The sequence below is a fragment of the Malania oleifera genome, chromosome 9 (genome assembly GCF_029873635.1).
Source record: "Malania oleifera isolate guangnan ecotype guangnan chromosome 9, ASM2987363v1, whole genome shotgun sequence".
In the NCBI taxonomy this organism is placed as follows: domain Eukaryota; kingdom Viridiplantae; phylum Streptophyta; class Magnoliopsida; order Santalales; family Ximeniaceae; genus Malania; species Malania oleifera.
The window spans coordinates 71306599-71330331 of NC_080425.1; the positions used below are offsets into that span (position 1 = coordinate 71306599).

General features: G+C 36.9%; 1 protein-coding gene and 1 non-coding gene across 2 annotated transcripts; both read right to left on the reverse strand.

Moving 5' to 3' along the window:
- Nucleotides 1–538: 538 nt before the first annotated feature.
- Nucleotides 539–2834, reverse strand: LOC131164192 (uncharacterized). The gene has a single exon (XM_058121201.1). It carries the CDS (start codon nucleotides 2654–2656, stop codon nucleotides 698–700), a length of 1959 nt encoding a protein of 652 aa, XP_057977184.1. The 5' UTR covers nucleotides 2657–2834; the 3' UTR covers nucleotides 539–697.
- A 19381-nt stretch (nucleotides 2835–22215) lies between these two features.
- Nucleotides 22216–22296, reverse strand: TRNAL-AAG (transfer RNA leucine (anticodon AAG)). The gene has a single exon. It is a non-coding gene; the product is annotated as a tRNA-Leu (tRNA).
- Nucleotides 22297–23733: the final 1437 nt, after the last annotated feature.

A 23733-nucleotide genomic window follows, 5' to 3' on the forward strand; every position in this document is an offset into this window, starting at 1 on the left:
TGATCCATGTGGCCTGTAAAGAACAGTATGTCATCATTTAACATATTTAGCTTTAAAAAATCTAACCCAAAAGAATTTTGTGTTAATAAATACCAACCAAACTTCATAAACAACGACCGTTGCGCTTCCAAAATGTCTTTTACTCCTATGTCCCCCTCCTACACATGAACACACAATTTCTTCAAAACCCTCCATTTCATTTTTTCTTTCCCATCCTTAAATCCCTAGAAAAAAAGGGCAAACATACATTGTATTTTTTTTGTCACCAATTTCAGGGCATTTAGAACAACTAACAAATACAGTGACATGCTTGAAAGCACATGTCTCAACAAAACTAAACGACCTCCTTGAGACAACAGCTTAGTTCTATAACTAGCTGGTTTGATGACTTTCAGATCTTGATTTTTTGGGTTATTTTTTCTGTTACTTTTTTTATTTGTATATGGGGACTTAATGCCATTTTTTCACTTTGCAGTTTGTTCTCGTGATGGTGGCTATCTTAATGAATTGATAAGATAGTAACTATAAATCTCACAAATTCAAATAAAAACTCTTTTCTGCTATGATCTCCACTATTTTGTATGCATTTTTTTGCGCGGAAAACTGAATATATTTACTCAAGATAATAAACTGCTGCAAAACATTTAATTCTATCATTATGTGAAAATAAAAATAAAAATGAAAGAATAGGTTCGTTTTAGACTTCAATTGTCTTCTGATTAAGTGCTGTATATCTCCATCTCTCTTTCTCCAGAAAGTCCGCATCCAGAAACTGTGAAACAAATGCCCAAAGTCTGTAAGTGTCTTCAAAGTTAGTCAGGAATCCTAGTGAAGCTGTAACCACGGATATCCTTGAATCGAGTTTAACTGCTTTCTTATTTAACACTGTTCCCCGTACTTCTGCTGTCCTTGTTTCTGCTATCCTCTCCCTCTCTTCTTCACGCTTATCAGAGAACCAAATGTGCTGTAAGAATCCATAACTAAGTGATATATTGTTTCTATCAGCTAGCTTCTGTACAAGACTGGGATCAACCTTTTCCCCTTCCCAATCAAACAAGTTGAATGCAATAGCAGGCCCCCTGTCAAGCTTTATCTTTGGGCCATAAATTTTGACTAGGGGAAGCCCATTTTCTGAATGTGGATGCCGGAGACTCGTTAATGCATTAACTAGCCAATTAGTGAGGTACCTTACTCTGCTACTAATCAGTATCAGGCCCAAGGAATCTGCATGATCCAGTCCTCTACATTCAATGTATGGCCTCCCACTAACACCGCCGTCTTTGTCTTTGAATTGTGCAGAAACGAAGGGCGTCTCTAATTCGACAATTTCTGAAGATGATGCTTCCTTCTGTTTTGCGCTTGCTTCTTTGATTTCATACAATTCAGAAATTTCATTGTCCATCTTCAGGGCAGATGGAGAGCCAGAGACAGAGCTTGCTGTGGCTGGGTCATCTTCCCTAGACACAAATTTTGACATTTGCTCATCAGTTTTTATGCTATTAATGGCTGACTCTTCACTAAACTGAGATGTACCTGTAGTTGGATTAAGACTCACAATTCCGATGCTTGTGACAAGGGTTGAATCCTTTAAAACCGAGGCACTTGACTTCTTGACAAACAGGCAGCCAAACCCAGATGGATCGTCTCCAAAAACCCTAAAAAAAGTGCAAATGAGAAAGTCTGGCTGAATGAGCGAAAAGCCTAGGGTGTCCATGTCCCTGGGTCTCAATGCACATGCATCAAGACAGACATGCCACCCATTTTGTTGTGCAATGCTCATCCATAGGTAAGAATACCGCGCTCCAGTCATCCTTGATTGAAGTGGGAAAACAAATAGCCCCCTCTTTCTCTTCCTCCTACTCGCTACCATCTTCATCAATTTTCCTGAATGGATCCTCAGACTGGGCCATGAGAACTGGGCTGACATGACTCGAGCGCCTCTCTTCTTGGAGGTATCAATCATCACACCCTCGGCTTCACTCTCATGATCATAGACTGTCAGAAGATTTTGGTTCGAATGGAATGGATAAGACTCTGCCAGAAGTTTAAAGGCAGATGCCTGGTTGGTTGTAAAAACCATGGTGTAATCAGCTTCTGTGATGTTAAAAAAACTCATGATTCTTTTCCGGATTTTGGATTCCAATTCTGATTCTTGGCCACCGTACAGTACCTGAGAATGTAGACTCACTGACTTGTAGGAAATTTCGAAGAACGTTTGCTTTGATGCTTTAGAATTCAATGATGTGGGAGGAGCAGATGTGGAAGCAACAAAAACATTTGGGTGATGAATTTGTTGCTGGGAGTAGGAGAAGAGGCCATGTCCAATGTAATCAAGACAGACATGTCTGGAGAGGGAGAGATGGTAGTATTCTTGGCCGCGGATCCGGTCAGCCTGATCAGTTTTGGAGTATTGTGGGTATGCTTTGATGAAGTTAGAAAATGATTCAGACAACGAAATTAAGGATTCGTGGTTGGTGAATTGGGCATTTGGGAAGAGAGTGGAAGCAGTGGCACTGGCAAATTCATGCTGGTAGCTGGCAGCGCTGCTAGAGGGCTTCGATGTTGCATCGCGGGCTGCAAGCAAACTGAGAAAAGGAGTTGGAATGCAGCCATGGAAGCAGGTATCTGAGCCTTTTCTATCCCGACTTGAGTGCATTTTTCCCCCAATGTTTTTGCCGTTCAACTTCTTCCTTCATGGATTGGGCCTTTTCTTCTCTTCGTTATCTTTGTGGTTTCACCCATTCTTTTTCTCACACTCTTTGTATTTGTTTTTTGTTTCTTATTTTCTTCACTTTCTTGGCTTTTTGATTTGTGGGTGTAAATTAAAGACGCTGGACATCTAGGTGGATGTGTTAAATATGGACAGGTTCTCTGGTGGGTCATTCTATGAATGAGTCTTTGACTCGGTATCCCCTATTGACCATTGAGCGGTGATATTTTATAAGGGCCGTGATCTTCATGGACCAATGTGGCAGTAGTAGAACGGTTGAAAAGCTGCAACCAAGTTGAGTCAGTTAAGTTTCAACATGTTTAGACTCGGATTATTAGAAAAAAAAAAGATCAGTTCAATTCAAGTTCAGAAAATCAGGCTCAAGTTTGATTCGAAAATTTAAATTATTTGCTTGGGCTCGAGCTCCATGCTGACTCATTTAGTGGCTTGAGCTCGGCCTCGGGCTCAATTCGAATCATTCTTTTTATTTGTTTGATATTTAAGTTTTGTGCAGGTGTAACGTGGAGTTTACCGAACTTGGTTCTTGTGCCTTAACCTTGGGATTGGACTTCTTATCATAATCACATAACTCAGCCCAAACTTTATTTGATCCTATTAATGAGTTCATGATCTAGTTTTATTACGAGTCTAATTCGAGCTTAATAAACAAGTCCAATCGAACCTGTAATTGAACTACTCACGAGTTGAAATAAATCAAACCTGGATTATGTTTGACTTGACTTATTTATTAAATAAGCCTATAAAATGAATTTAGAAATCATTCTTTAGATAATAAACGAGTCTAAATGATCTTTTACTAGTCAAGTTCTAACTTGATATTACAGTTAGCAACAGCAGCAGCAGTTAGATGCTGAGCAGCTCAAAGTTAGCAACAGCAGTAACTCACAATTGTAGTTTAGTTATTGAATTGTTAATTTAATTCTTGAGTTGTTAGTTCAGTTATTGAATTGTTAAGTTTTCTGTTATTGAATTGTTGTATATATACCCTATTGTAAGCTACTTTTTGAAGTGAATGAAACTGAAATACTTTCATAAATTTGATATGGTATTAGAGTTATTTTAGAGTGTTTTCTCTCAAGCTTCTCTAATGGTCGAAGTTCCAATTTCCTCTTCTCCTTCCGCATCTTTCATTCCACCTTCTTCTTCTTCTTCTTCTTCTTCTTCTTCATCAACCATTGATGATTTCGTCAATTCATATTATCTCAATAATTAACACCATCCCGATGTTGTTCTTGTTTCTTATGTCTTGATCGGAGATAACTATCATACATGGAATCGATCAATGCTCACTTCTTTGAATGCAAAGAATAAGATAGCTTTCATTGATGGATCTCTCCCTCAACCACCGATTTCTAATTCTCTTCACTGTCCATGGAGTTGCTAAAATAGCATGGTTATGGCATGGCTTATCAATTCAATTTCTAAGGAGATTGCAACCAATGTCATCTATGTGACCAATGCTCATGCGATTTGGTTGGAACTTCATGATCCCTTCTCTCGTAGCAGTGGTCCTCGCATCTTTCAACTCATGAAAGCTATCTCGGATTTATCTCAACGTCAATTTCTATAACTCAGTATTATACTTAGTTGAAAGGGTTATTGGGATGAACTCTAAAGTTGTCGTCCTTCTCCCTTTTGTTCTCGTGTTCTTGTGGTGCTATCTGATCTGTTTTGCAATTTATAATGGGGTTGAATGAATCCTATAGTCACATACGGGGTTAGATTCTTTTACTTGATCCTCTTCCACCAATCAACAAAGTATTTTCTCTCTTGCGTCTAGAAGAGAGTCAACGACAGATTGCAGTTCCATTTGCTCATCCTTTTTATTTAGCTGCAATGATTTCTTCTTCTGTTCCAGCATCTTCCACACGTAGTAACACAAAATCTTCCACCAAGAAAGATCGTCCTGTTTGTTTGCATTGTGGTATAATAGGTCACATTGTGGAAAAATGTTATTGGTTGCATGGTTTTCCTCCTAGATACAAATTTACTAAGTCTAAATTTGTAGCACCAAGTTCAACTCACAATGTTTCTACTGAGCCTATTTTTTATTCTCCATCATTGCCTTTTACTCAAGAGTAATGTCAGCAGTTATTAGCTCTCATTCAGCCACCAATTTCATTAGTTTCAGTAGTCACTGGTACTTCTTTAACTCCAACTCACACGATAAGTATTCTTTCTTGTCATTCTTGTTCTTATTTTTCATCTCAGTCTCATACTTTTGCTTCTCTCACGGTTAACTCTCCTTCCACTTCATGGATTATTGATACCGGGGCTACTGATCACATAGTTAACTCAGTTACTTTCTTTTCTTCCATTACATCCATTGTTTCAAGTTTTGTTATGCTTCCTAAGGGTCTTCAAGCACCTGTTACTTATGTTGGTAATATTAATTGTGCTTTCTAATTCTTTAGTTTTAAAGAATGTTTTTTGTGTTTCTTCTTTTATGTTCAATCTTATTTCTTCCAGTAAATTGGTTTCGGATCTTTCTTGTTCCTTCATTTTTCTTTCTTCCTTTTGTTTTATATAGGACCTGCAGCAATGGAGGATGATTGGCTTGGGGAAATTGCTTCATGGCCTTTACCATTTGATATGACCCTCTGTTTCAACTATAAAGTGTTTCACTACTACACATTCTTCTTTCAATATTTGGCATAAAAGGCTTGGTCATCCATCCGATTCCAGGCTATTGCTACTTCATGATTTTCTTTCGTTTTCTCCTTTTAAGTCTGCTAATAATTGTCCTTGTACTGTTTGTCCCATGGCTAAGCAACATTGCTTGCCTTTTCCATCAAGCACTTTGGTGACTACCTTTAGTTTTCAACTTGTTTATGCTGATATTTGGGGACCTTTTTCTGTGGCTTCCTTACAAGGATTTCTTTATTTTCTTTCCATTGTAGATGATTTCTCTCGATGTACATGGATTTTTCTAATGAATAATAAAAATGAGACACGTATGTTCCTATAGAATTTTTTTTATTCTTGTTGAAAATCAGTTTCATACCTTTGTCAAAAATTTTTGCACTCATAATGGGTTGGAATTTCTTATGTATGATTTTCTTGCTTCAAAAGGAATCATACACCAATGCACTTGTGTTGCTAGACCTCAACAAAATTCAGTTGTTGAACGAACGCACCAACATTTGCTTAATGTTGTTCGTGCTCTTCGATTTCAAGCTCACCCTCCTTTACCCTTTTGGGCAGATTCTATCCTCATTGCAGCCTATCTTATAAACAGAATGCCTACTCCTCTTTTTTCTAACAAATCTCCTTTTGAAGTTCTCTTTTCTAAACTTCCTTCTTATAGTCATTTACAGGTATTTGGTTGTTTGTGTTTTGCATCAACTTTATCTTCCTCTCGTAACAAGTTTGATTCTTGAGCTTGAAAGTGTGTATTTCTCGGTTATCCTTTTTCTATCAAAGGTCACCAATTGTTTGATCTTCACTCTCATGGAATTTTTATTTCACAAGATGTTATTTTTCATGAAACAAAATTTACTTTTTCATCTCTTCCTTATAATTTTCTCACCTCTGCTTCTGCTTTTCTTTCTTCTTCTTTAGTTCTTCCACGACCTTCTGATGATATTTCTTTTCCTTTTCCATCAAGCACCTTGGTTTCTCCTTCACACACTCTGGCTTCTCCATTTAATTCTATTTCTAATAGTTCTAATGTTCTAGTTTATGTTCCTCCCCTTCGTTCTACTCGTATTCGTCATCCTCCATCATATCTACTCAATTATCACTACAATTTGGCCAATGTTTCACAACCCGTCCAGTCCGTCCTTCATTGCTCTCGGCCTTCTTCAGGTATGCCCTGTGATCTTAGTTCACTTCTTTCATATACTTCACTGTCTCCTTCCTATCACTCTTTTTTCTTAATGTTTCTTCCACTAAGGAACCACAATTTTATCATGAAGCTGTTAAGTTTTCTCATTGGTGCTATGGCTGCTGAGATTAAGGCTCTTAAAGAGAATTATACATGGACTGTCACTGCTTTGCCTCCCACACATCAACCCATTGGCTGTAAATGGGTGTATCAGATTAAATATCATTCAGATGGTTCGATTGAACATTATAAAGCCCGTTTAGTAGCTAAAGGGTATACTCAATGTGAAGGTCTAGATTACCTTGAAACTTTTTCACCGATTGCAAAGCTTGTCAGTGTTCGGTATTTACTTGCTGTTGTTACCTCCCAGAATCTCTTTGTTAATCAACTTGATGTGGATAATGATTTTTCTCATGGTGATTTTTTTGAGGAAGTGTATATGTAGCTTCTTCCTGGATTTGCAGCTCAAGGGGCGAATATGGTTTGTAGATTGAATAAAAGCTTGTATGGTTTAAAGCAAGCTTCACCTCAATGGTTTTCCAATCTTACATCAACCCTTTTCTCTTATGGATTCACTCAATCGAAGGCTGATTTTTGCTTGTTTACTCTTGTTGATGGTGCTAATTTTACAACTCTTCTCGTCTATGTTGATGACATTATGGTTGCTAGTTCTAATATGTCTGGCATTACTGTAACGACCTCAAAATTTATATCATTTTTTTAATTTTTTTATAATAAATTACTCTGATATCTGCATGTAATGGGAACCCCTATGCAGTGGAAAACATAAATCATATAACCACATATACATATATATATATATATATATATAAATATATATATATACAATACCAGAATTCAATATTTTCAACCATAACTACATAATATATCTCTGTGTCCAGTGTCAACTACCCCAAAAATACAAAACCCTACACAAAAACTTACCCTATAACTAGGGTGACCAAGTGATCTCTATTCGTGAGCCTGATCTGCTCACCTAACTGGCTCATCTGAAAAATAATAAAGTAATGGGGTGAATCAATGCTCAGTAAGTGGAAATATACTATTACTAGTGTGTGGCGACTGAGTCGTAAAATTATAATAACCATACTTAAAAACCATTAGATCTGGAAAATCAGTAAAACATATTTATAGTAATTTAAAACATTTGTATCATATGAACTTTCTATCTTTCATACTGCTAATATCATACTATATTTAACAAATGCTGTAAAACTGTATACATATAAATATTTGTGTTCTTTCCCTGGGACTCTGTATGTCATGATTTAACCCCTCATGACGGGTTGTGCGGCCCGTAGGCGAGACTTAAACTGGTCAGCCCTCTAGGTAAGTTACTATACTCTACACTACTCCAACCCAATCAAACTACATACACTCATAAGCTTAGAACTGGTTGCTACCTTGTCAAATTGGCCCCCTCCGTCCAGCAAACTGGGAGCTGCAAACTCTCCGAACACGGTTTACGATACCCACACACTATTTAAGATAAGTGGTTGCACTCTATCTGTGTTAGCAACGGTACCATGCTCTGTATTCTATATCTGTATTGTATCTGTCTGTAATCTTTCCATAGGGATCTAATACTATATATATACATACTATACTCTTTATACTGTTTTCATTATATTTTCAAAATAACCATAACACTATATTGTTGTACTATAAATACTGTAATATCTATAGCATATTGATGCTATAACTGTGTAATCTGTCTATACTTTCTTTCTATATAATCTATCTGTACTTCCTTTCTGTATAATCTAAGTGTTATGGCATTTAGGAAAGCATAACTTTCTATATACACTGTATATACTGTTCTGAATAAATATTTGTATACTGCTATATATATATACATAAACTATCTATATAATCATCTGAAATAAACTGTATATGTATAAATTCTATCTATATAAAATCTACAATTATCTAACTATATCTGTATAACTTGAAATACTAAAAAACTACATAAAACTCCATATCAATATCATATACTCAGGCCACACATGCTTTAAAAATTCATTTCTTCTATAATATTTGGTACACATGCATACATATATAAAATTTCTGATAACGTAAGTAAATCTCCTAGCATAGCATATTTCCCTTACCTTATCTCTGAAAAGTCTCTACTATACTCTAGTCTTATACCCGCAGGGTTCTCCATTCAACACCCAGAAACCACATCCCCCAGAACAAAACATCAGTATTTCTTCGTGTATTGTATTTCTTATATCTGAGGGAGAGACAAATACTGAATAAAATATCTTACTCTAAGATTGGGACGAAATCCAAATCAACTCCACCAACGATCAGCTCTAGCAGATTTGCAGAGAACTTGACCAAGAGCGTCGTGGTGGCTGCAGATCGTCGATTCGATGTAAAACGGACCTGAAATTGAAGAGAGAAGGAGAGAGGGACGTAGAGAGAAAGAGAGAGGAGAGGGTTTCCTGCGCTGAAATTTCATAAAAAATTTGGGTTTTCACTATTTATAGAGCCGGATTCGTTGACGAGTCCTTTAATAATTTCGTCGATGAACTTCCTCTCTCGTCAACGAATTTCAGACTGTCCCAAAAACCCTTCTCTATATCTTCTCATCGATGAGGCGTGGCTTCGTCGATGAGGTCCCCTTATGCGCTCATCGACAAATTCCCTGTGTTCGTCGACGAGGCCCTATGTAAGAATTCCGGATTATTATCTTGAAAGTGCAATGTTGTCGACGAATGCAAAACTGCCTCTTTCTATTTCTATTTCAGTTTTCATTTCTCTTTCTCTTTATTATTTAACTACCATTATTTTTCGGGTCGTTACATTCTCCCCTCCTTATAAAATTTCGTCATCGAAATTTACTATCTGTGTCTCCATCTATCATCCTATAAAGGCAAATGGTCTAATTATTTTATTACATGCCTCACTTCTGGTGGAGGAATACTGTGGTTACATTTATGTTCTAGGAGATTACACATATAAAAGCTAAAAGCTATCTACTAATTAAAATTAATACATGTACCTGCAAAATAAACTTATCTAACTATTATTCTTTACCTGATTACCTCTATACTTATTGGAACAATTGCGGTTATTTCTGTCTTATCTGCTCCTCGAGCTCCCAAGAAGCTTTCTCTATGGCGTGATTCCTCCACAAAACTTTAACTAACTGTATTTCTTTAGTGTATAGAGTCTGAACCTTTCTGTCCAAAATTTGTACTGGTACTTCTTCATATGCCAATGAATCCTTAAGTTCTATCTCTGCATAGCTAATGATGTGGGATGGGTCTGGTACATATTTCCTTAGCATGGCAATATGAAACACGTCATGAATTCGAGCCAAAGCTAGCGGCAAAGTTAGCCTATAGGCAACTGACCCTATTCTCTCTAGTATCTCAAAAGGGTCAATATACCTAGGGCTCAACCTGCCCTTCTTTCCAAACCTCATAACCCCTTTCAGAGGAGTTATCTTAAAAAATACTCGATCTCCCACATCAAACTTTAGTTCTCGGTGGTGAGTGTTTGCATAACTTTTCTGCTGATTCTGTGCTGTATTGATTCTTTTTGTAATTAATCGGACTTTGTCGGACGTCTGTTGTATTATCTCTGGACCCAAAACTCACCTTTCACCTACTTCATCCCAGAAAAGAGGAGAATGACATCTCTTGCCATATAATGCCTCGTTAGGTGCCATGTCGATGCTAGCCTGATAACTGTTATTGTAAGCAAACTCAACTAACAGCATAAACTGGATCCAAATGCCTTCAAAATCAAGCACACAAGCACGAAGCATATCCTCTAGTGTCTGAATCGTCCTCTTAGTCTGACCATCTGTCTGGGGATGGAAAGCAGTGCTGAATGCTAATTGTGTACCCATAGCCTCCTGAAAACTCGTCCAAAATAATGAAGTGAACCGAGGATCTCGGTCTGAGACTATGGATATCAGCACACCATGGACGCGAACTATCTCCTGAACATAAATTTCTATCAACCTGTCCATGGAATAACCGACTTTAATAGGGATGAAATGGGCGGTCTTCGTCAAACGATCAACAACCACCCAAATTGCATTCAACCCCTGTCGCACTGGTGGTAACCTTGTAACAAAATCCATAGAAATGTGGTCCCACTTCCACTCTGGAATAAACAACGACTGCATTTTCCCTACTGGCCTCTGGTGCTTAGCTTTAATCTACTGACAAGTCAAGCATTGCTTAACAAACTCAGCTATTTCCCTCTTCATTCCACTCCACTAGAAATACTCTCTCAGATTCCGGTACATTTTAGTGCTACCAGGATGTACAGTGTATAGGGATCTATAAGCCTCCTCTAATATAGTTTTCCTGATCTCGGTATCTACAGGAACATAGAGCCTAGCACGGAATCGCAGGGCTTCATCATCTGATATGCTGAACTCCTCTCCCTGACCATTTTGTACTTTAGCCATCACCTCTGCCAACTCCGCATCATCTCTCTGAGTTTCTTTAATCATTTCGTAAAGCGTAGGCTGAACCACTAAACTAGCAATGACTGCAACGGACTCTTCTCTATTAACTCTAAACTGAACTTCTCCAAATCCATTAACATTGAATGTGGAATCTCCATGGCTGCCAGTGCTGATCCCCCTGACTTCCTACTTAGAGCATCTGCCACCATATTCACTTTTCCTGAATGATAACTAATCGTGCAGTCATAATCTTTAATAAGCTCTAGCCACCTTCTTTGCCTCATATTCAACTCTTTCTCGGAAAATAAATATTTCAGGCTCTTATGATCCGTGAAAATCTCGCACTTCCCATCATATAGGTAATGCCTCCAAATATTAAGAGCATACACCACCGCAGCAAGCTCTAATTCATGGATAGGATAATTCTTCTCATATTCTTTAAGCTGCCTAGACGCATATGCAATAACCCTGTCATGCTGCATCAACACGCATCCAAGACCCTTCAAAGAGGCATCACTGTATATTACAAACCTGTCCTCCCCTGATGGAATAGCTTACACCGGAGCTGATGCTAACTGCCGTTTTAACTCTTGAAAACTTTACTTACAGTCATCAGTCCATTCAAATTTTACATTTTTCCTCGTAAGTCGGGTTAATGAACCCGCTGGTCTAGAGAAGCGATCTACGAAGCGCCGATAATAGCTTGCTAATCCTAGAAAACTCCTGACCTCCTGTACATTTCCTGGCCTTTCCCAATTCACCACTGCCTCTATTTTACTTGGATCAACAAATACACCTGCTTCAGAGATCACATGGCTGAGAAAAGTAACTTGCCTTAGACAGAACTCACATTTCTTTCATTTGGCATACAATTTTATTTCTCTCAATATCTACAACACCAACCTCAAATGATACTCATGCTCTTCAAAACTCCTCGAATAGACCAGTATATCATTAATGAAACCACAAATTGATCTAAATATTGATGGAACACCCGATTCATCAAATCCATAAATATTACTGGTGCATTAGTCAACCCAAACAGCATTACTAAGAATTCGTAATGCCCATACCTGGTACGAAACGCGATCTTCGAAATATCCTCTACTTTAACTTTCTCCTGATGGTAACCCGACCGCAGGTCAATTTTGGAGTAAACCTGAGTCCCCTGAAGCTGATCAAATAAATCATCGATCCTAAGGAGAGGATATTTATTCTTGATAGTCAGTTTATTGATCTCCCTATAATTGATACACAGTCTCATAGTCCCATCTTTCTTTTTCATGATTAGAACTGGTGCACCCCAGGGCAATACACTTGGCCTGATAAAACCCTTGTCCATCAATTCCTGTAGTTGATCTTTTAATTCTCTCAACTCAACTGGAGCCATACGGTATGGTGCTTTAGATACTGGCGCAGATCCCGACAACAGGTCTGTAGTGAACTCAATCTCATGATCAAGTGGCAAACCAAGTAATTCTTCTGGAAATACATTTGGAAACTCTTTCACTACTAGTATGTCAATTTGTCTCAATTCTTCTCTTGGCAAATATTTTATGTATGCGACATACCCCCAGCAACCACCCTGTAGCAGTCTCTTCACCTAAATAGTCGACACCAGCTGTGGCAAGGCACGCACGCGTGAACCCACAAATCTAAATTCTGGCTCACCCGGGGGTCTGAAAATCACTTCTTTCTAATGGCAATCAATGCTAGCGTGATAAATAGCTAACCAATCCATGCCTAGTATCACATCAAATCCCTGCATATCTAGGACCACAAGATCGGCTAATAGCACTCTCTTTTGAATATTTACTAGAAAATTCTGAAGTACCCTCCTGCATCTAACCACAGATCCCATCGGCGTACTCATGGACAGTTCTATATCTAATTGTTGTCTTTATTCCAGCTATTTTCACATATCTCGCCGATATAAAAGAGAGAGTGACACCTATATCAAACAAAACAATCATTTTATATGGTAAAGCAGTAAAAGTACCTATGACCACGTCTCCAACTGTCTCAACGTCTCCCGGTGTCAATGCGTAGACCCTCGCCGGTGTAGTGTTCCTCTTCTGACCACCGCGGGGTGCCTGATATCTACCTTGAAATGGTTTGGGAGCCTGTGCATAATTCAACGGCATCTGACACGATCGAGCGATATGACCTGGCCTTCCGCATCGATAACAAACATTTTCGCCTAGTCGGCACTAACTAGGATCTCTCCGTCCGCATCTTGGACAAATGGCAGGAAGCTGTCCGCCCTGAAATCCTCCGTGCTCTACCATCTGTCTCTGGCCTCTGCCAAATCTACCCCCTCTCCAAGGGCCTTGACTAGGACTCACTTGATAACTCGAGGGCACAATCCTCTTCCTCTGACTCTATGTCTCCATCTCTCTAGGCAAACTTTCCTATGCTATAATAGCCCTGACAACCAACTCTGAGAAGTCCTAGATCCTCAATACTGCCACCTGTCGGTAAATATCGCGCCTCAAGTTTCTCTCAAACATTCTAGCCTTCTTCGCTTCGTCTGGGACAATATAGGGGCATAAACACGATAGTTTGATAAATCTCGTGGCGTACTATTGGATAGTCAATGACCCCTGGGACAGACTTAGAAACTGCTGTACTCGAGCATCTCTGACTGAAGTAGGATAATATCTATGAAAGAACATGTCCCTGAATCGAGCTCAGTTGATCGGCACTGGTATCGCCCTCTACTCCTTTAATAGTCTGGTGGCTGACCATCATCTCTCGGCCTCCCCCACCAACCTATATGTAGTATATAAGACCCTTTGCTCATTGGTGCAGTGAAGTACTGTCAGAATCTTCTCCATCTCCTATATCCAATTCTCAGCAACTGCAGGATCAGTCGCTCCAAAAAAGGCCGACGGATTCATCTTCATAAATTTTTCTATGATACATCCCTGAACTAGAGATGGACCTCCCTGCTCTCTAAAGTTCCGTGCTATCTCATCCATAACTTGCTGAGCCACACTACGTAGCACAACATCGGAATCTCCACCTCCTGTGCCAGAAGGTTCAGCTCCATCATCCCCACTGGTGTGAGGGCTACTGCCTCCTAGGTCCATCCTGCAAACATATAGAACACCGTTTTCAGAATCCTATTTCCCACACAAATCTAGCTTATTTCCTTTAACTAAAACTTCAAATTCATCATCAACTTTTCCCCTTGATCCTATCCCACAATCCAATCCTGTAACCTAAACACATGACTTGTTGACAGTTTACTATGATTTTCCTGAAATCGTCACCCCAGGAAAAATACAGAAACAATCACGAAATTTCGTATCCAGATCATAGAACAAACCTCAAATATTTTCCTATATTCTGGTATTATTTTCTACTGCACTCTAGAGTCTACAGAACCTAACAACCTAGTCTCTGACCTAGGCTCTGATACCAAATTTGTAACGACATCAAAATTTATATCATTTTTTTTTCTTTTTTTAATAATAAATTACTCTGATATCTATATGTAATGGGCACCCCTATGCAGCGGAAAACATAAATCATATAACCACATATACATATATATACAATACTAGAATTCAGTATTTTAAACGATAACTACATAATACATCTCTATGTCTAGTGTCAACTACCCCAAAAATACAAAACCCTACACAAAAACTTACCCTATAACTAAAGTAACCAAGTGATCTCTATTCGCGAGCCTGATCTGCTCGCCTAGCTGGCTTACCCAAAAAGTGATAAAGTAATGAGGTGAGACAACGTTCAGTAAGTGGAAATATGCTATTACTAGTGTGTGGTGACCGAGTCGTAAAACTATAATAACCATACTTAAAAACCATAAGATATGGCAAATCAATAAAACACATTTATAGTAATTTAAAACATTTGTATCATCTGAACTTTCTATCTTTCATACTGCTAATATCATACTATATTTAACAAATGCTGTAAAACTGTATACATATAAATATCTGTGCTCTTTCCCTGGGACTATGTATGTCATGATTTAACCCCTCATGACAGGGTTGTGTGGCCTGTAGGCAGGACTTAACCTAGTCGGCCCTCCAAGTAAGTCACTATACTCTACACTACTCCAGCCTAGCCAAACTGCATACACTCCTAAGCTCGGGACAGGCTGCTGCCTCATCAAATCGGCCCCCTCCACCCAGCGAACTGGGAAGCTGCAAACTCTTCGAGTACGGTTGACGATACCCACACACTATTTGAGATATGTGGTTGCACTCTATCTATGTTAGCAACGGTACCGTGCTCTGTATTCTATATATGTACTGTATCTGTCTGTAATCTTTCCACAGGGATCTGATACTATATATATATACATACTATACTCTTTATCCTGTTTTCATTATATTTCCAAAATAACCATAACACTATATTGCTGTATAGTAAATACTATAATATCTGTAGCATCTTGATGATATAACTATGTAATTTGTCTATACTTTCTTTCTATATAATCTGTTTGTACTTCCTTTCTATATAATCTAAGTGTTAAGACATTTAAAAAATCATAACTTTCTATATACACTGTATATATTGTTCTGAATAAATATTTGTATACTGATATATATATATATATATATATATATATATATATATATACTGTATATGTATACAAATTCTGTCTGTATAAAATGTGCAATTATCTAACTATATCTTTATAACTTGAAATACTGAAAAACTACATAAAACTCCATATAAATATCATATACTCAGGTCACACATACTTTAAAAATTTATTTCTTGTATAATATCTGGTATACATGCATACATATATAAAATTTTTGATAACGTAAGTAAATCTTCTAGCATAGCATATTTTCCTTACCTTATTTCTGAAAAGTCTCTACTATACTCTAGTCTTATACCCATAAGGTTTTCCACTTAACATCCTGAAACCACATCCCCCAGAACAAAAACATCAGTATTTTTTCGTGTATTGTATTTCTTATAACTGAGGGAAAGACAAATACTGAATAAAATGTCTTACCCTATGATTGGGATGAAATCTAAACCAACTCCACTAACAATCAGCTCTAGCATACTTGCAGAGAGCTTCGCCAGGAGCGTCGTGGTGGCTTCAGATTGTCGATCCAGTGTAAAACGGACCTGGAATCAAAGAGAGAAAGAGAGAGGGATGTAGAGAGAGAGAGGAGAGGGTTTCCCGCGCTAAAATTTCATCAAAATCTGGGTTTTGACCATTTATAGAGCCTAATTCGTTGACAAGACACATCACCTCATTGATGAGTCCTTTAATAATTTCGTCGACGAACTTCCTCCCTTGTCGATGAATTTCAGACTGTCCCAAAAAGCCTTCTCGGTATCTTCTCGTCGACGAGGGGTGACTTTGTCGATGAGGTCCCTTTATGCGCTCGTCGACGAATTCTCTGTGTTCGTCGATGAGACCCTATGTAAGAATTCCGAGTTATTATCTCCAAAGTGCAATGTCGTCGACAAACGCAAAACATTCATCGACGAAGCGTACTGCCTCATTCTGTTTCTGTTTCCATATCCCTCTCTCTTTATTATTTAAATACCATTATTTTTCGAGTCGTTACAATTACTGTCATTAAATCATTTCTTGATGAGAAGTTTAAGATTAAGGATCTTGGTTCCTTATGCTATTTCTTGGGTTTGGAGATAGCCTTCAAAGGGTATTTCTCTTTGCTAGTGGAAATATGCCTTAGACATTCTACAAGATTCAGGTCTAGGATGTAAACCAGTTGCTTTTCTAATGGAACAGATCCTCAAACTTACCAATGAAGATGGTGAGTTACTTGCTTATCCTTTACCTTATAGAAAGCTGGTTGGTCACTTGCTATATCTTACTATCACTCGGCCTGATCTAACCTACAACGTTCAAGTTCTAAGCCAGTTTATGGCCAATCCACGTACTCCTCATTTCCAAGGTGTTGTACGTGTACTACGTTATCTCAAATCCAGTCGTGGCCAAGGATTTTTCTTTTCTAGTAGCTCAAGTTTTCAACTTAGTGCTTTCATTGACTCGGATTGGCCCAGCTACTCTTCAACTCGAAGATTTCTATTAGCTTTGGTGTATTCCCAAGAGGGGGGTGAATTAGGTATTTAAAACTTCATACATTGATTTCAATTCCACAAGCAGTAATACTCAACCTAGGGTATGTCTATATACAAATAAACCCAAATGCGTAGATAAATGGTATGCAGAAATTAAATCATGCGCAGCATTCACACTATAACATACACGTGCAAGAATATAAATTACGAAAATATAAAATAGTGCACACACAATATGTTATTGGGGTTCGGCCAATATTGCCTACGCCCCCGCCTCTATCTCGCAAGCTCGAGGATTCTACTAATGCTCACTTAATGGATGAGGCGGGAGCGGTTACAACCAGGTTAATTAGCAGAACTGACCTCAACCTACACCTTACCAGGATAGTGTACCTACCCTTCCTAACTGGGTCTAAGACAATCAAGGACTATTCAACAGGGCTCGTCTCCCTCTTTAGGCCCATGCCTAGAATACAATAATCAGTACAGTACAAACCAAAGCAGGTATAGTGATTGTACTTCTCAATCAAGCAGATATATACCAATTACAATCAATCAATGCACATCAATAATATAGAATTTATAAGCTCAGTGATATGTATGTGTGCTATCAACACTCAGTAATGTATAATCTCAAATATGCATAAGAGTGTTCAAACAAGCTACTCTTTAAAATAGGATATAACAAATCTTAATATTAGATTGAGGTTTCAAAGATGCTGATAAGAATATTCAAACAAACTCAAAAATATTTTCCTTAATGTAATAAGCATAAAAGTTGTTTAAAATAAAGCTTGTGATATACTCTGCACACAAAAATTATTGCTTAAGGAATCTTGTAATAACAATGCTAAGATCCTCAAGCTAATGAGTTTTCCCAATACTAGATTTATCAAGTTAAATCCGTGGGAAAACTCTTGCTTATCTCTCAAAAATCAAACAATCAACAACCAATACAAATGAGGGTATTAAGCAATTTGAAATGGAGTGATAGAACAATAGGAACTCTCACAATACTTTGGATGATCAAAGAAAAGAGTGTATGAGAGTATTTGAAGTAGTATTGGCAAAATAGGCTTTTTAAATTTGAGAGGATTTTTCGCTAATGATCTTACTAATCTCTTGCTAATTTTCACAAATGAGCCCCTATATATAGAAGTGAATTAAATTATGACCATTGGGGACACCAATGTAATTCTTAATTTTGTTTTAAAACCATTTAGAAATATTAATCTTGTTTAACCGTGTTTAACCGTGGTAAAAATTAAAACAACCTAAGAGTTTTGGGTGACTGATCCACGGTTTGGTCCCCCGAACAGACTTAGTCCAAAAAGTTATTTTTGAAGGTTTAGGTGCTCGAGTCAAGGTTTGGTTGGCTGAACTGAGATGATTTCCAAAAGGTCTACGATTCGGTTGCCTGGTCCATAGTCCGGTTTACCAAACTCATGTGTTCGGTTGCCCGAGGCTATTTTGAACGTATAAGTTCGAGCTGTTGAGTTGGTGGGAAAAGTGAAAGTCAAGGTTCGGTCGCCCATGGACGATGTGTTCAAAATGGTTCGGTTGCCCGAAACCAAAGTCAACATTTTGACTCGTCAAATGTTCAGTCGCCCGAGGTGTTTTGTACACCCAGGGTTTAGTCGCCCGAAACCTCACAGTTTTGCCCTTTATGTTCATTTTCACTTCAATTAATTCCCCTGATATGTTAATTGATTTTGGGGACATCTTATGTGTTTGTGCATAGACTTAAAGTCTTTCTAAGGTCTTCTGAAATTATTTAACTTAGCCTAAAAATCATGGCATCGGTCGACCGAATATCCCTAAGGTCAATCTGGTCTTGAGCTTATAAGTTCCTATATGCATGATGCACATCAATTATTATAGACCAATCCTACTATTACAAACCTAAATTAAACATGACATGAATTACAACACGAAATAAATCTTCTGGGTCTTTAGTCTTCAAGTCTTCACGTGCTATCAAATGATCTTACTAATATGAGTTTGCACACAAACTTGATAGATATTAAATACCTTGTATTTTTCATTATCAAAAACAAAATAGGACTCAAAAAGTCGACAATCTCTTACTCGTTCTTGTGTCTTTTTTGGTTCATCTCTCATTTCTTGGTGTTCTAAAAGGCAAATGACAGTATCTAGATCCTTTACTAAAGCTGAATATAGGGCTATGGCATCTACTACATGTGAGCTGGTTTGGCTAGTTTCGTTACTTAAGGATCTCCATGTTTCTCATCCGCACTCTGTAGCTTTATATTGTGATAACCAAGCTGCCATGAACATTGCATCGAATCCAGTTTTTCATGAACGAACCAAACATATTAAAATAGACTGTCATTTGGTTTGAGATCATGTTCAGTTTGGTTTTCTTCATTTTTTGTTTGTGCCTTTGCGTCATTAACTCGCAGACTTCTTTACCAAAGCTTTGGATTCAGATGCCTTCCATTATTTATGTGTCAAGATTACCATACACTATCCAACTTGAGGGAGCGCGTTACAATTAGAAGCAGTAGTCAGCAGCAGCACAGCTTACAGCATCATCTCATAGTTATAGTTTAGTTATTGAGTTGTTAATTTAATTCTCGAGTTGTTAGTTCAGTTATTGAATTGTTAAGTTTTCTGTTATTGAATTATTGTATACATATACCGTTGTAAGCTACTCTTTGAAGCGAATGAAAATGAAATACTTTCATAAATTTGATACTTAATTTATTTATAATCCCACCACAACAGGTCCGTCCCAAAACTAAGCTTTTTTCATTTTATAGTATGAGGATAAAATTGTATACCCTAGAAACCCAAATCCCTTGGCATCCTCAGTAAATTATAGTAACTAACCTACTCATTATTAATGAAATCCATTTAATGTTCCCCAACCATGCTGTTGTTTTTTGATGTGTATTCTTCTCTACCAATGATTCGAAACATAAAGTCAAGACGATCGAGTGCATCTCAAACTGTACTCAACCCAAGGAAGCGGCTGCGGTGCTTCCTCGAGAAATAAAAAAGAAGGGTGCGTGTTTGGGACCATGGAAAAGATTGGCTGGAAAATGAAATGGGGAGATGCGCAGGTGGGCACCGCTTAATCTGCAGCAACGACAAGCCACCAGGAAAGTTCCTTGTCCATAGAGAGTCGTGCCTTTGCCGCTGATAATGCATGTGCACAACACGAGCATGTCAATTATTGTGCCACTTTCCAGTTAATTTGTCCATTGCTTGTCTCTTTCAATTGCAACTTGTATTTTCAACTTACACAGGATGCAGTTTCCTGAGCTCTGCTTCTTTGTCTTAGCTGGCTATGTTTGATTCAATTGGGTCAAGAAGCATTATGCTTTGTTCGACGGTATGAAGTCTTGAATTAGAATTGTGTGGTTTAAAACAAAATTTAAACTTATGTTTGTATTGAAATTTGTTAAATTCGCCTAAATTTAGGTTTAAGGTTCGAAATATAGCATAATATAATTTTATATCATAATTTGTCTATAGCTATATAAATTTAAATGTAAGACTTTTTCAAACACATGATTAAGTCTCACAAAGGCATAAAAGTCTTTAAAAGAAATAACCAAATATGGAAATACATCACATAAGTAAATAACTCCTTAAGCACTGGAATGATAATGGTTGGGGATAGTCAAATAAGTGATGGCAATGTTGAGACGTATAGAAAAAGTTTCTCTCTTTCAGTAAATCACAAACTATAAGACTGCAAAAGCAATTTTGTTTATTTTTTCCTTGAAGGTTGTGGAGTTTTGGACAGTCGTCATGAGCATATAATGGCAAGAAAACAATTGGTAATTACTATTATTATTATTATTATTTTGCTGTGATGAAAACAAAGCTGAATAATGAAGGTTTAAGGTTTGAAATTCATGCTTCCAGATATAATATAATATAATTTTATATCATAATTTGCTTATATCTATATAGATTTAAATTTAAGACTTTTTCAAATACATGATTTAGTCTTACAAAGGCATAAAAGTTATTAAAAGAAAGAACCAAGTATGGAAATAAATCAAAGTAAGCAAACACCTCCTTAAGCACAAGAATGATAATGATAAAGATAATGGATGGGGATAACCAAATAAGTGACAGCAATGTTGAGATGTATAGAAAAAAATTCACATTTTTAATAATCCACAAACTATAAGACTGCAAAAAGCAATTTTGTTTATTTTTCACATGAAGCTTGTGGAGCTTTGGACACTCTTCGCGAGCATATAATGGCAAGAAAACAATTAGTAATTATTATTATTTTTTCCTGGGGTGAAAACAAAGTTGAATGATGAAGGTTTAAGGTTTAAAATTCATGCCTTCAGACATAGCATAATATAATTTTATATCATAATTCGTTTATATCCATACAAATTTAAATTTAAGACCTTTTCAAATACATGATTATGTCTTACAAAGGCATAAGTCATTAAAAGAAAGAACCTAATATGGAAATAAATCAAAGTAAGCAAACACCTCCTTAAGCACATGAATGATAATGATAATGAATGGGGATAACCAAATAAGTGATAGCAATGTTGAGGCGTATAGAAAAAGTTTCTCTCTTTTAGTAATTCACAAACTATAAGACTGCAAAAGCAGTTTTGTTTATTTTCCCTGAAGCTTGTGGAGCTTTGGACAGTCTTCACGGGCATATAATGGTAAGAAAACAATTGGTAATTATTATTATTATTATTATTATTATTTGTTGTGATGAAAAGAAAGCTTAATGATGAAGGTTTAAGATTTGAAATTCATGCTTCCAGATATAATATAATATAATTTATATCATAATTTGCCTATATCCATACAAATTTAAATTTAAGATTTTTTCAAATAAATGATTAAGTCTTGCAAAGACATAAAAGTCATTAAAAGAGAGAACCAAGTATGGAAATAAATCAAAATGGGCAAACACCCCCTTAAACATAGGAATGATAATGATAATGATAATGGAGATAACTAAATAAGTGATAGTAATGTGGAGGCGTACAGAAAAAGTTTCTCTTTTTCAGTAATTCACAAAGCATAAGACTATAAAAGCATATTTGTTTATTTTTCCCCTAAAGCTTGTGGAGTTTTGGACTTCACGAGCATATAATGACAAGAAAATGAAGATTAAAAAAGAGTAATTATTGTTGAGAGTGGGATTTGAACCCACGCCCTTTCGGACCAGAACCTTAATCTGGCGCCTTAGACCAACTCGGCCATCTCAACTTGTGTGTGGTGATGGCTTATCTTTACATATGTTTTGTTTTCTATAGGAGATGCTCTAGAAATGACCAAATAATCATGTATTAGTATATGATTAATGCGTGCAGCACGGGGAGTTGAAGAGAGTGCAAATGACACAAATGAAATTACACAGTGTCCGAAAATATGGGTTTAATGATTCCATAGAGTTCAAGAGAAGGTCAGTGAATGTATTAATTTAAAGAGTTACAATACAAGGAACAAAACAAGATAAGAAAAGAGAGAAAGCAAAACAAAAATATTTACCATTATCAAAATCCTATTCCATAGAGTTTATGCTAAAAATTGACAAAAAGATTGTAGACACTGAATCACCATTGTCTCAACTGGAGTTTTCTCAAGTAAGATAGCATTAAGATCCTCCTACACATGGTAGAGGCTAGCAATCATTTTGTATTGTTTAAGAAAGGCAATATAGATATAGAATTGCAAACAAGCCGAATCAAGTCAAAGTTTAATAAATTTTTAATTGAACTTGAGGTCCAATAGAATTTAAATTGAGTTTGAATATACTTGCTCTCAAGTTGTCTATTTATGCAAATGAACAAGCTGACGAGCATTTACCAAACCAAGTTGCTGAGGTGCTTTTAAATGCTTTGGTTCTTTTGGAACTTCTCATTGTGAGAGGCTAAAGACTCTTAAGATTTTTTTAGAGAAAAGGTAAAAATTTGCATTAAGATTTTTTTGCCATTACTAAGCTCGCCTTATACATTGACCTAATCACTAAGTTGAGATTACAGAGTTTGAACTAAACAAACTCATGTCTAAATAGTCTCTACTTTTAATCCTATTACAATATATCTAGTCTAATTCAATCATATTAAATGAGCCCATAAAGGAGCCAAAACCAAGTCTATTAGACGAGCTCAACCAAACCTGCAATTGAGCGTCTCATGAGTCGAAATGAGCCAACCTTTCATGCTCAAGTTTACCTCTTTCAATAAAGGAGTCTCAAAATTGATTAAGCTTAAAGTCACTCATTTATATAATATATGAGCTTGATCACACTCTTACTAGGTTGAGTTTCATGAGTGGCTTGGTTCATTTATAGCCCTACATAGGGATTTCCTTGCCTTAATTAAAAAAGATATTTGGATGTCTTATGGAGGAAGAAGCGTTCTAATAGATTTCTTTTAGACATCATGGATGAAAAACAAATTATTTCTATTTTCTTATGAATGTTGGCAATGCAAACACAAAGGGTAAGATTTTCCTTAAGAATGTAGCCTTTCCATGGTAGTAAGGAGCTGCAAAAAATAAAATAAAATAAAATAGAACTTATACAAGAATGATTTTGGAATGTTTGAACAACCAAGCAATGTTATGCAACTTACGAAAGAATTCTTTACTTTTATATACTGTCAAGCTAACTTAAGAGAATATTTTCCATATGCAATATGA

Excerpts from the sequence above, each read along its gene's own strand:
- LOC131164192 (XM_058121201.1), bottom strand. The coding sequence starts at position 2,656 with ATGCACTCAAGTCGGGATAGAAAAGGCTCAGATACCTGCTTCCATGGC.